The sequence below is a fragment of the Cynocephalus volans genome, chromosome 4, assembly GCF_027409185.1.
Source record: "Cynocephalus volans isolate mCynVol1 chromosome 4, mCynVol1.pri, whole genome shotgun sequence".
Classification (NCBI taxonomy): Eukaryota; Metazoa; Chordata; class Mammalia; order Dermoptera; family Cynocephalidae; genus Cynocephalus; species Cynocephalus volans.
Genome location: NC_084463.1, coordinates 40,066,947 through 40,080,476, shown reverse-complemented (window position 1 = coordinate 40,080,476; position 13,530 = coordinate 40,066,947). Strand labels below are relative to the sequence as shown.

Genomic DNA, 13,530 nt, shown 5'->3' with positions numbered 1-13,530 from the left:
ATTTTATAAAAAATACTGTGACTTTGGCATGGTTGCTTCTGTTTGGGGGGCTCAGGGTCCTAATGGTTGTGCTATCTGCATTTCTTCACATAAACACAGGGCAACTGGACTATGTTGGATGTTAATTGGCATATCTACAAATAGGCAACTGATCTGTGTACCCCTGATTTTGAGATCAGCATCACGCACTATTGTCCACAGATTCCTGGCTGTTTTGTCCTCCATTTGGTTTTACCCAACAAGAATCAACATGAGGTAGAACCGTGATTCTTGGGCACCACTGATTATATGAATATTTCTTTTTTTCACGTAACTCATATGTGGCCTTTCTCTTTGGCAAAGCCAGATAGCCTATGTGCATATGCATGTGTGTATGTGTGTGGGTTTTCCATCTGGATCACCGCATTTAGCAATACAAATTTAAGAAAGGTCACCCGTCTGCTCTTTCCTTCTCTTCATTTTTGATCATGGTGGGAGATGGGTTTGCCCCACATTCCACATTCCACCTCCCAAATCACGTTTCAGGACTGGTCTACTTGGAGTTTAGCAAATATCCCCCAACTGTGCACCCCATTTCTCACTCCCCAAGAATAATATTTCCTGTTCTGTTCCCCATGGACCTGTGTGTGGTTGGCTGAGAAAATAGTCACCCAATGATATATTCACTTCCTCATCCCAGAACCTATGGATATCACCTTATCTGGAAAAAGATGTAAGTCAAAGATCTTGACAGGGGAGCTTATCCTGGATTATTTGGGTGAGCCCTAAGTGCAATCATATGACCCTTTCCAGGTGAAAGGCTGTTCCATCCAGCAGAACCTACAGTGGAGTCACCCCAAACTGGCACCTAGGGAGTTCCTACAGGGGACTGCCCCATGCTATCCTGGAATGGAGCCGATTGGGATCCCAAAGAAAGAAGCACTGAACGCCAGGGTGATCAGTCCAAAGTACTTATCAGGTGACCTGCTGCACAGGGCTATGGCTTCATTGAGACTGGCAGGAAAAGAGAGGCTCCATCCAGGTACGTCTGCAACAGGATTTGGGTTATGAGGTTTATAGGAAGGTCGAAGGAATTTTTCTCAGGGGCAAGGTTACTTTCTCTGTATTTAGCCACATGTTTGATCTTCAGTGTTTTCAGCAACAACCTAAACACCTTTATCAGTGCCTGGGAATGTTCAAGGCCCTCACTTGGGTTCAACCCTGCTATGAAAACATGCAGCTGACCGGTCACAGAGGCATCAAGGCACCCTGTGTTTCTCGGTCAGGACAGAGAAAAAGAGCAGGGGGATCTGGAGGACCCTACAGGGCCAGAGGGAGTGTTGATACACACAGAGGAGAAGCCACGCGAAGAGGGAGGCAGAGATCGGAGTGGTGCGACCGCAAGCCCGGTATTGCTGGAGTTGCCCAAAGCTGGAAGAGGTGAGGAAAGATTCTCCTCTACGTCCCCTGTGTCAAAGGTAAACAAAGCCGGACATCAGTCCAAGTGGTAAAAACAGATTTTCATGAAGTAGCTGCTGCAGTAGGGGAAAGAGCTGAGCTCCAGTCCGATCTGCATAGCAGTGATCGGGCATTTTAAAGAGAGGGATTGGAGGCAAGTGGAAGCTCAGGTGAAAAATTACAAAGGATTAGTCAATGCAAACATGATGAGGCCATCTGTGTCTATCAAAGACAGGAATCTGCCTTTCCATTGAGCCCCAGCTGTCCTGATTTCAAAGGAATGGCTCTCAGTTTCTTGAGAAAGACTCTCCAGGTTGTAGGAGACATAGACATCTCAAAGCAACAGAAAAAGCACACACAATAGTAAGCTTTTTGTTTTTAACTGAATGCTCTGAGAAAGAAGGTCAGGAGGCTACCTTTAGGTGTTGGCTAGAATAAACCAGAAATTCTTTTGGCAGCTGCTGTGCTCTGAATGTGTGTGTCCCCCCAGATTCCTATGTTGAAATCCTAACTTCCAATGTGATGGGATTAGTGGGGCTTTCAGGAGGTGATTAGGTCATGAGGATGGAGTCTCATGAATGGGATTAGTGCCCTTATAACAGGGACCCCAGAAAGCTGTCTCACCCCTTCCACCATGTGAGGACACAGTGAGAAGATGCCACCTATGAGCCAGGACACGGATCCTCACAAGACACCAAATCTGCCATGCCTTGATCATGGACTCCCAGCCTCCAGACCTGTGATAAATAAATGTCTGTGGTTTATAAGCCACCCAGTTCATGGTGTTTTGTTACAGCATCCCAGATGAACGAAGACAGTAGCCTGAGCTTTTTCAGACAGGAACTCAGAAGGGGACAAGGCCATTCAGGAATGCAGCCTTAGGAAAGGGATGCTAGAGTTTGGTCAAAGTGTTTTAGAGCATAGGGTTTGGATGGAGTCATTTGAGCTGAACGTTTCTGCCATTCTCACCCAGGACCCACCCTGCCAACACTTTGATTTCAGTCCTCTGGCCTCCAAAACTTTGAGAGAAGAAAAGTGTGTTGGTGTAAGCCCCCTACTCTCCAGTCCCATAGCTTGTGGTTTTTGTGAAACACGCAGGGTTCTGCTGTAAGTCACTGGGGTTTGGGGCTGTTTTTATGCAGCCTTATCACACAGAAATGACTAGTAGGGAAGCAGGTTCCTACAACTTATGGCAGGAAACTCAAGACAGGCTGGAAACCCAGACATTCATGTTGTGCAGTGAGACCATCACATGCAATATCCAAAAGGCAAAAATGCCACCAGTGCACTGTGGTTTTGAGCAGAGGAGTTTGGTTGTAGAGTGTTAGTAGCGCAGCATAAATGGATGTTATTAGTAGCTTGTGCTATGGTATTACAAAAACATGATAAGCACAGAAAAGAATTTGGCTTGTAACAACTAGTGTGGAAGGAGAAAAGAGAAAAGGCAGATTCCAGGTCCTCTCAGTCAGGGCTCTACAGACAAATAAAACTAGTAGGATAGACAGAGAGAGATTTATTCTAAGAAATTGGCTCACACAATCATGGGGCTGGTAAATCCAAAATCTCTGGCCAGAAGGCCGGAAATTCAGGTGAGGGTTGATGCTGCAGTTCAAGTCTGGCTATCTGGCTGGCCATCTGCTGGCTTCTTTTTCCAGAGACCCCAGTATTTTCTCTTAAGACCTTCAACTGATTGGACGAGGCTCACCTACGTTAGGGAGGGCAATTTTCTTTTCTCAGTCCACCAATGCAATTGTTAGTCTCATCCAGAAATGCCCTCGCAGACACACCCAGAACAATGTTTAACCACATATCTGATCACCCTGTAACCCAGTCAAGTTGACACCCAAAATTCACCTTTACTGTCTGGAGGCAGAATTGTTTCTTCTACATTGAATCCTCTGTCTTGGCTCTCAAGGCCTTCAGCTGTTTGGATGAAGCTCACCCACATTACAGAGAGCAATCTGCTCGACTCAAAGTCTATTGATTGTAAATGTGAATCACATCTAAAAATATACCTTTGGTGACCTGTAGCTGACTCAGCTACACAAGCAGATCTCAAAAATATCAATTGCCTTGAAGGGGGCCTCATGGCTTGGGTGAGACATCCTGTTCTTAATCAAAGAATTCATGTAAGTTCTTTAAATTATTGATGTACCAATTAATATACAGCCTCCTAACTCTAAGTAAGACACCAAGTTATTTTTAAGAATAGCCAAAGCATCATCCTGTACAAAGATGCTTCGTCCTGCACATAGACATTTTTTGCTCCTGTGCTGTAATCTGTGGGTTACACCTTCTGTATTTTGCCCAGCAACGAAATGGGACAACTCTGGTGTGGGGAGTCCCCCTCCCTTTTCCAAACTTTCTCATAAAATCTTTCAGGTTGTAATAGACTTCAGAACACTTCCCAACTTTGTTGGTTTGATTTCCCAGGTCAACCCTCACATTTCGCTCACATTTCCCAGGTCGATCCTCACATTTCACCTCAGCAGCCTTAATTTTGGTCCACTCCTTCACAGAGATATCTAGACTGGTTTTTGACCAAATAGCTGGGCACCATGGCCTGGTCAATTTGACACATAAAATCAACCATCACACAGGTATTGCAGGACAAATTAAGATGCTATAGCAATCTGCAAATCAAAGATGTGACTATTGAGAAAAGTCTCAAACCCAAAAACCAAGTCTCCAGTCCAGCTATTTCATCGCTGTTCAAATGTTTGCTTTGAATCATGTGGCTCCCAATAAATGTTTTCACAGGAATGAAATGTCCAGATAAAAAAATCTCTTGGCTAAAGAAGACCTGAAGGCTCTAAGTTCACGGAATTAAATCCAGAGAGCAGGAGAGAGGCCCAGCTGTCAACAAGCATTGGGAGTTGCCACATTGGAGCTGGCTGGCATTGGATGCAATTCTTCCTAAATTTTTGCATGAACAGAAGCACCCTCCTAGCCTGGACTAAAAGAGACTCTGATTGATCCACAGATAGAAAAAGACCTTGAAGCCACCAAGTTTCCATGAGCATGAAGCAGGTGGAGAAAGCCGCTGGGCCCGTGGGGAGAGCGTATCCTCCAAAGCCCGCCTTAGCTGAGACCGAGGGTGTTGGATAAAGACCTTTCCAAGGCACACCAGGAGTCATGGAGAACCACGCTCAGGGAATGTTCCAGGGGCAGAGCCTTTGCCTAACCAAGAAGGGGGACCCAGTGGGGGACCCAGCAACATTCCTGCAGAAAACTTCCAGATTCCCTGTGGGCCAGTGACTGCCAGCTTTCTGCGTTCCTGTCTGTCACAAACTGTAGTTGCTCCCAAATTGTCCCACTCTGCTTCTCCATCATTCCTTGGGGAGCAGAGGAGGACAAGGAATTTGTCATCTTAGTGTCAAGGTCAGATCCTGGACTTGAAGCCTGGTGCTGTTGTGACATGAGACTTTTGGCTGTCCTTCTTGGGAGGAGAGTGTAGCAGAAGAAAAGTAATGTTCCCTCTACCTTTTCCAGGTTCTTAGCTGGGGACCCTTGTAACAAAAGGCAGATTAACAAGAGGAAAACCGAAGTCTCATCACATGCATATTTTATGTACACAGGGGAGATGCCCGGAGCTGAGCAATTCTCGAAGAGGTGGTTAGATCTCTGGCTTATACAGCATCTGCAACGCAGGACAATCCATCTTTACAGAAGCGATGAGACAAAGGAAAAGGACTTTGAGCTTCTGGGGCAGCAAATTGTAGAAAAGCGAATACGTGGGGAACTAGTGGTAGAAGCAGGTCAGTTAGTGAGTTTGTTCTGTGGATCCCTGTGGTGCTGTCTTCTGGCTGATAAGGGTCTAAAGTCATCTCAGATGAATGACTTTTGTCCTGCCTGGTAGAGAAGAGAGGGGGACACCTTTGTAAATTTATGCCCTGCATTTCGGCAAGTAGGGGGAGGACAGAGAGCTTTTCTTGCATCTTCTTCTCAATTGCCTTCAGCTCAAAATAACCCTTCTGCCAACGTGGATTTTTTAAAAAAAATAAATTTCTGTTCATTATAAACTACGCAGTCTGTGGTATTCTGTTCTAGCAGCACAAAACAGACTCGGACACAAGCTAAGCACAAGTGAGGCATCTTATGTGACTGGTTAGGGGCACATACTTGGCTTTCTTTGGTTGGTCCTAAGTTGGATGTGGGGGCAAAGATGAGAGAAGCTGTCAGTTATTAATCAAGTATTGGCCATTTTGGACTGATTAGAAGAGAGGAAGGAGGCAGAGGGTTGTGATCGAGGTCCGTGGCACCCCCACATTCTGCAGGGGAGCCCAGGGGGCTTCTAGCAGTGGCTCAGTTGTAGCGGGGCCGGATGTGGACTTTGGGGGTGTGTGGCTCCCCCAAACTCTGGGAGCCTGGGGCACTTCTGGCAGCAGCTTGGTGGTCAATGCTGGGCTGGATACAGAGGCCCTTGGCCCTCCCCCGACTCCAGCTTGGGAGCTAAAGGGGCTTCCAGTCCTTCTAGGTTTAATAGTTGTTCTGTGGTGGTGCTAGACCTTTACTGATTAACATCAGAACTTTGTCTCTGATCTGTGAGTTTTTTTGTTTTTTCTTTCAGTTCTGCATTGCATTATTTGCTGCTCCTGTCAGTTATATTCTGCATTGGAACTAATTTGTTGTCCTTTGCTTACTTCTAAAATGAGGGAACTTCCTGTGGGAACCAGCATTTGAGCCCTGTGCTTGAGCTAAATTGCTGCTTTGCTGCCGATTGTCTGGGGAAGGCTTTTTGTGCAGCTCAGGTTTTAATTGTTGACCTCGTATGTACTAATGGGTTTTATGAGGTCTGATACACCTGGGTTGTGGAAACTCTGGTCTGGGCCTGAGTCTTCTCATCACACTGCACCCCCTGCAGTTCTACATTCCTAACCAGTCACCACTGAGTGGTCCTGTGCTGATTGGGGGGCAGGTAAGCTGTCCATGCTGTGCCTCTGTTCCCCTGGTGGGCCTGTCTCCCCCACCACCTGAACTCCAAACTCTTCCCATGGAACGGGCCATGTACTGGTCCCTTGCAAGGACTCACTGGCCTCTGAGTGGCTCTTTTTTTCAGTTGTTGTGGCTCTTCACTCCTATGTGAGTCCACGGGAACCCTGTTAGTGGTCCTGCTGGCCTGGGGGCCTTCAATGCCCTCCTCTCCCCTGCTGCCTCCAGGCAACTTCATGGGAAGGGCACAGCTGTGGCTTTTGCCAGCCCTTGCTCTGTGTGCTCACCAACTTTAGACCTGAAGTGGTTGGGGCTTGAAACAGTCGGAGTGATCCTTTCTTTCTCTCATCGTGGCTTCTCCTGCCTTCATGCGCTCTGTACGTCTCTCCTCCTATTCCCCTGAGCTCTAGCAGACCCAGCTTGGCTGTGATTGATTTTTAATAGTTGTAAATTGGTTGATTGTGGGAGAGAGTGAAACTGGGGACCATCTATTCTGCCATCTTGATCAGAAGTCCGACGTGGCATATTTCAGGATGGTGTGTTTGGCCACCCTTCAAAAATAATGCACATTGGGGCTGGACACGTAGCTCATCTGGTTAGAGCATGGTGCTGATAACACCCACATCCAGGGTTCAATCCCTGTACTGGCCAGCCACCCTCCACACAATAAAATAAAAATAAAAGTAATGTATATTCAGTGTGGAATGGAGAAAACGGTAGTGCATTCCTGTGGCAAAGAGTTGGACGCTCTGAGATTTAATATCATCCAGCAAATACTGCCTGCCTCATCCTTGTGGGATGAGTGCCACTTGCCGACTGCAAGATCTGGGGCCCCTGAATGAGAAGGCACAGGAAACACATCCAGCCGAGCGGAGCCCAGAGCCCTGCAGCCCCCACAGGCCATGGGCAGGAAGTGCCTGTTTGTGTCTGTGGAACTGTTTGTTTCTCAGCAGCTACCACCAAAAGCTGCCTGACTTAGGAACCCACGGCCCTGATCTGATAAACTAGAGCTGTTTAGGAGTCGATAATAAAACTGACATTATTTTGAAATCCCAACTATTATACAATGTACTTTCTTCTAATCACTGGGTATAAAATTCCTTGGGGCTGGCTAGTTAGCTCAGGTGGTTAGAGCATTCTACTAACACCAAGGTCCTGGGTTCGATCCCTGTGCCAGCCAGCCACCAAAAACATAAATAAATAAAACAAACAAACTGCTTGAAAATTTGGGTTTCACTGCTTAACCACTTGATTTAGAGAGCAAAGTCTAGTGGTATGGTCTGAATATGTCGCCCCAAATTCATATGTTGATTGTATTAAGAGGTGGGGACTTTAGGTGGTAAGTCATAGGGCAGAGCCCTCATGGACAAGACAAGGGACCAAGGGACCTCATAAAAGAGCTACAAGGAGTGGGTTCATTCTCTTCTGCTCTTCTGCCATGTAGGGACACTTAGCACCATGTATGACAAGGCCTTCACCAAACACTGAACCTGCCAGCACTTTGACCTTAAACTTCCCAGCCTCAGAACTGTGTGAGAAACAAATTTCTGTTGCTTATAAATCACCCAGTCTGTTGTATTCTGTTACAGCAGCATAAAGGCAGCTACTTAAGGTGAATTTTCGTATCACACAATATGACCCAAGGTTCTAGTCAAACAGAGATCCATCATATGGCTAATCTTGGTCTAGAACGGAGGAAATATTTGCATAAGAAGTTACCCCCAATCTTAACAGCTGAACACAAACAACCAACATGTATTATTATCTCACGGTGTCTGTCTGACAGGCAGGAATCTTAATGCAGTGTGTCTGGGTCCTGTGGCCTCTCAGGAGGCTGTGATCAGGGTGCCTCCAGGGTTGGAGTCATCTCCAACCTGGCTTGGGCAAGATTTGCTCCCAAGCACTTGCGTGGGACTTTTGGCTTCTGGACTCACTCATGTGGACTTCTCTTCTGAGCTGCCCACAGCATGACACCAGCTTCCCCAGAGAGAGCGAGAGAAAGCCCACGATGGGAAGCCACATAACCTAATCTCAGAAATGTCATCACTTCTGCCAGAATCCATTTGTTCAAGAAAGTCAGTAAGGCAAGGGGTGGGCGCAGCCTCTGGCAGGAACAGCAGGAGGGAGGAATCTCTGGGCATATCTGAGGCAACTGGCCACGAGGGGTTTTGTTTGAAAGCTCTGATTTTAGGGTCCATTTTGCTTTGTTTGTGGTGGTTCTATGAGATGTTATTGATAGTGACCACGTGTTATGGGCTGAAAAGTGTCCCCCCAAAATTTATATGTTGAAGTCCTAACACCCAGCACCTCAGAATGTTACTTTATATGGAGATAGGATCTTTACAGAGGTCATCAAGTTAAAATGAGGTCATTAGAATGGGCCCTAATCCAATACACATGGTGTCCTTCTAAAAAGGGGAATTTGGACAGAGACCTGCACAGAGGGAAGACAGTGTGAGAAACACGGGAGAAGATGCTTCTGCAAGCCGAGGACAGAGGCCCCAGACGGTACCAGAGCTGCCCACAGCTGGATCTTGGACCTCCAATCTTCAGAACTGTGAGGAAATAATTTCTGTTGTTTAACCCCGCAATCCGCGGTACTTTCTTACGACAGCCCCAGCAAACTCATATACCATGGCTCTGAGAAAACACTTTGCTCCTGATAATGGTCTCATAAAATTGCTCTGCTATTGCCATTTTGAAAACCCACATGACCATAAACTCTGTGTGGTATACTCTTGGAGAAAGACTGTTTCTGATGCACACCTAGAAGACGGGATCTGTCATTTGTTGATGAATGCCATTAATTATACCTCTGAAATATTGAACTACATTCTTTCAGTGGACTTGGATGGCCTGAGAACTCAGAGAAATATTTACATCTGAAATAACCCAATTTTTGAATTTTTTTCCAAAATAATTGAGAGGAGGGTAGAGGTAGCAATGAGTGAAGGACTGGCCAGTTAGCTCAGTTGGTCAGAGTGTGGAGCTAACAACACCAAGGTCATGGGTTCAGATCTCCTCACTGGCCAGTGCCCCAAATAAATAAATAAACGAGTCAAAATTGGTCTCAGGCTGACACTTGCTGGTTTGTTTCATCATTTTGTCTATCTTTCTATATGTTTGAAATTTTCCATATATTTTTAGGAAAAATAACTCATTTAGCACTTTAGTTTTGTTCTTTTTAGTCAGTTTGCAAAGACTTTGAGGTCACCTTCTTATTTGGCATGACCCTGTCATATGGTCATAGTTTAAGTCATGGCTATGCATGTGAGAGTACTTCAAAGATGTGTATTGAAAGATAATGTAAATCTTTCCATGAACTTTTTGAAGTTCCCTCGACTGTTTCACATACACTCTAGGAGGCTGTGATTTCATTATTGTCTTCATTTCTTTTCACTGAGAGCAGACATGTTCTGCTGTAGAAGGCGTGCTGTATCCACACAGAACCCTAATATCTGTTATGTCTCCGATAGCTCCATAGTCATTCATTCAACCACACTCTGAGGGGACAGGAAACATCCCTGCCCTTGAGAAACTCAGACAAAATAGCACCGTGGACTTCTGCATTGAGTTCTTCCTCACACCCCGTTTCATTGTGACATTGTTCTTGAAAACGCTTCCAGTGAAGTTACATCCCTTTTTGTTGAGCCGTGTGTGTGTGCTCATGGCGAGGACGTAAATCCTATCAACACGTATAAACCCGCCTGTGAAGGTACGAGCTTTGTTTTTATTATCTATCCCCAGTAATTCCAGTAATGACAGCTAAATACATCACCAACCCCTGCCACATGTCTATGTTCTAGTCTCTGGGACTTGTAAATACGTCACACAGCAAATGGGACTTTGCAGATGTCATCAAGGTTACAGACCTTAACATGCAACAAGTAGCCTGGATTTCCCAATCTAATTACAGGAACCTGAAAAGCAAAGGACTTTCTCCAGATGGAGTAAGAAAGACGCAGCAGCAGAAGTCAGAGAGATTCCAAGTGTGAAAGGACTTGTGTGCCTTGCTGAAGGGGACCACCGGGAAAGCACAGCAGCCCACACTCACAGTCACATTTCCCGGGTGCAGAAACATATTGCAGGTGGAGATAGCAATTAACTAGAAAAAGCTATTAGCACAAATGGCCCTATTTATATGGCTCATATTCAAATGAGGACTTAGATAAAGCTAGCATCTGATTGGATGAAATCACACATTTAAATTAGCTGATGCCAGTTCGGCTCTCTAATTGGATAAAACGCCTGTGGGATGTCAGCCAATCAGAATGCCAATACCAATTTGACAAGCACTCCCTGCCCGGAAAGAAGGCCGGTTACTCACGAATTTTACGTGGCACAGGAGCCTTTATAAGGAAATGAAGGCCCAAAGGAGCAGGTGGACAAACAATAGTAAGTTGTGGAATTTGATAAGGCAAAGAGGCTTGGGCTAGGGTGGTTAACTGGGTGAGAAGTGACTAGATCTAAGTACTCATAAACTAGGTTGAACAAAGAAGAGCAATTGTGTAAAAGTGACTAGGTCTTCCTAGTCACTAAGGGTTAGTTTAACGAGATTTGCACAGATTTCCCTGGGCTGCAACTTCCTGTCCTTGCTGGGAACGATGTAACTTTCCTTCCAATACAGGGAGAGCATCTTTCATCTTCTGCTTTTAAGAAACAGCACAAAAGTCAAAGCGATGTTTATGCACCTGCTGTTTTGGGTGTGCGTGTGCTGACGTGTGTACGCTCAAGTGTCTCTACCTCAAAATAGTCAATATGACAGGAAGGCATATTTTCTATTTACTTATTTGGCAACTGGCCAGTATGGGGATCATAACCCACAGAACTTGGTGTTACCAGCAGCAGGTCCTAACCAACAGAGTTAAACCGTGGAACCCAGAAAGGCATGTTTTTAACTCCTTCAGCATAATGAGCCTCCTTTGGACCATATGGGAAGGGGGTTCTTTGCAGGTCTTAAGGGTTTGGGGGTTTCTTTTAACTGTGGCTGTTTTTCAGGATCTCATTGCTGGGGAAAATTCAACATTGTCAGTGCGCAAAGGTAGAATGTGTTGTGCTAGCTTCTGGAGGGTTCTTCACGGGCTCCAGCCGTGGAGAGGAGGGAGAGAAAGGGGAGCTCTGAGACTAAATGACGGAGCCTGCAAGCGAGTGATGACGCCCAGTGCTCTGGCTTACCCGGAACAACCCCCAACACGCAGGTGCCAGCTGTCGTGGCCAGGACTGAGAGGCGAGAATATAAAGGGCAGGCCGCCCAGCAAGAGCGCCTCAAGAGCCAATCAGAGCACAGCCTGCCGTCGCGCCACCCGGCGGCCAACCAATGGGAGCGCTGCGGGCTCTATAAAAGCGAGAGCGCTGAACTGCTCCGTGCCAGTCGGAGCGGAGGCAGCGGGGGTCCCGTCATGGTCATGGATCACACCAAGGAGACGGCGTGGAATTCGACCGGTGGCGGCAAGGCGCCGCGGAAGCAGCTGGCCGCGAAGGGAGCCTGCCAGAGCGCCCCGGCAACCGGCGGCGTGATGAAGCCGTACCGCTATCGGCCCGTGACGGTGGTGCTGCGCGAGAGTCGCGGATACCAGAAATCCAGCGACCTGTTGGTCCGCAAACCGTCGTTCCGGCGGCTGATGCGAGAGGTCGCGCAGGATTTCAAAACAGACCTGCGCTTTCAGATGTCGGCCATGATGGCGCTCCAGGAGGCCTGCGAATCCTACTTGGTGGGGCTGTTTGAGGACACCAACCTGTGCGCCATCCACGTCAAGCGTGGCACCTTCATGCTCAGAGACATACAGCTGGCGCGCCGCCTCCGCGGGACGCGTTTATAGGCTCCACGGGCGGTCGCCCTGAGGTCCTGTCACTCCAAAGGCTCTTTTCAGAGCCACGCGTTTGGGACAGAAAGTGGCTGTAACATGGCGGGTTTCTGGGTGTCAAGGGGGCATCTTCCGGCTGTCGGTGCCGGTTCTGTCCCCTCTGTTCGCTTATCAATTAGGTAATAAACGGTAACTCTGCCTGATGCCAATTAGGTTACGAGTCCCGCTAATTGTCTGCACTAACTGGAGCATCTGTTCAGAAGGCAGCCTAGTTAGGCGCGCTAACTCGGCTTAGTGCCAGTGAGTGGGGCGCATTAACTTGGCCCATCTGCTGTGGGGCTGGTTAGAGGCATGTGTGTTCTCAGCCCATCTCCAGTTAGGCCCGAAGTCCAGAGTCACATGTTAACAGCGTAAGTGGAAGGAGCTGCTCTACCCCGGTAGTTAACTTCCTGAGCAGTGTCTGGCATGGATGGCCCACATGCCGGCACGTTGAAACAGGCCTCCCAGACCTGTAGACTGATAATCTGGGGACGAGGGGCGAGGAAACAATTTGAGGAGAAATCCTGTCACCAGGGTGGTTAGCCAGGAACCCAGTAGTGGAGTTTAGGTCGGGATAACTTGAGTGGCTGTAAGGATACGGATGTAAGAATTTTCTTTCTTTGGTACAAATTACAATTCTTCACTAAAGGCTTTATTAAATTAATGGAAGCCAGGCACTGTCTGGTGCTAGGAACACAGAGTAAAATCCATTCCCTACTGTCACTGGCCACTCGGTTTTCCAGGGGCTTACAGTTGAGTGAAGGAGGCTTGTATTGCATGTAGAAGCAATGATAGTAAAAAGTGCTCTTATGAATAGCAAGGGGTGTGAGTAAGAGGCTCTCAGAATGCAATAGTGGGATTTGGAAGCCTCTGAGCCCGGCTTATATCCTGCCGACTCAATTCAAACGCTATAGCAACTAAATGAGTATGCACACAATTGAAATCTCCACTTTTAGAATGTACGTAAGTTAGCTGATGACAAATCCTTGAAGGACTGTCCAGAAAACAGTACGCAGAGACTGTTATAAACAGAAGCAGACTAATATAGTACTCAAGGAAGCCTTTCCAACACACACATTTGTGTTACATCCCAGGACTGTCTGTGCCGAAGGGGCACAGCTCTGCACTAGGCAGTGTTAATTCTGAGCAGAAAGACATGGACCTGTCCAGGAAGCGCAGCAGGACTGATAAAGCCCAGCAAGGGTTTTGCATCCAGGGGTTTGCAGGCAACATGCATGTCAGGTCCCATGTGAATCCTTGACTCAAAACCATGTGGACCCAAAGCTGGAGAGTCGTGCTGAGAACTGGGCAGGGTGGC

General features: G+C 47.1%; 1 protein-coding gene across 1 annotated transcript; it reads left to right on the top strand.

Annotated features, from left to right (window-relative positions):
• Nucleotides 1–11,774: 11,774 nt before the first annotated feature.
• Nucleotides 11,775–12,188, top strand: LOC134376037 (histone H3.1-like). The gene has a single exon (XM_063094731.1). The coding sequence runs from the start codon at nucleotides 11,775–11,777 to the stop codon at nucleotides 12,186–12,188; it is 414 nt and encodes a 137-aa protein (XP_062950801.1).
• The last annotated feature ends 1,342 nt before the right edge of the window (nucleotides 12,189–13,530 follow it).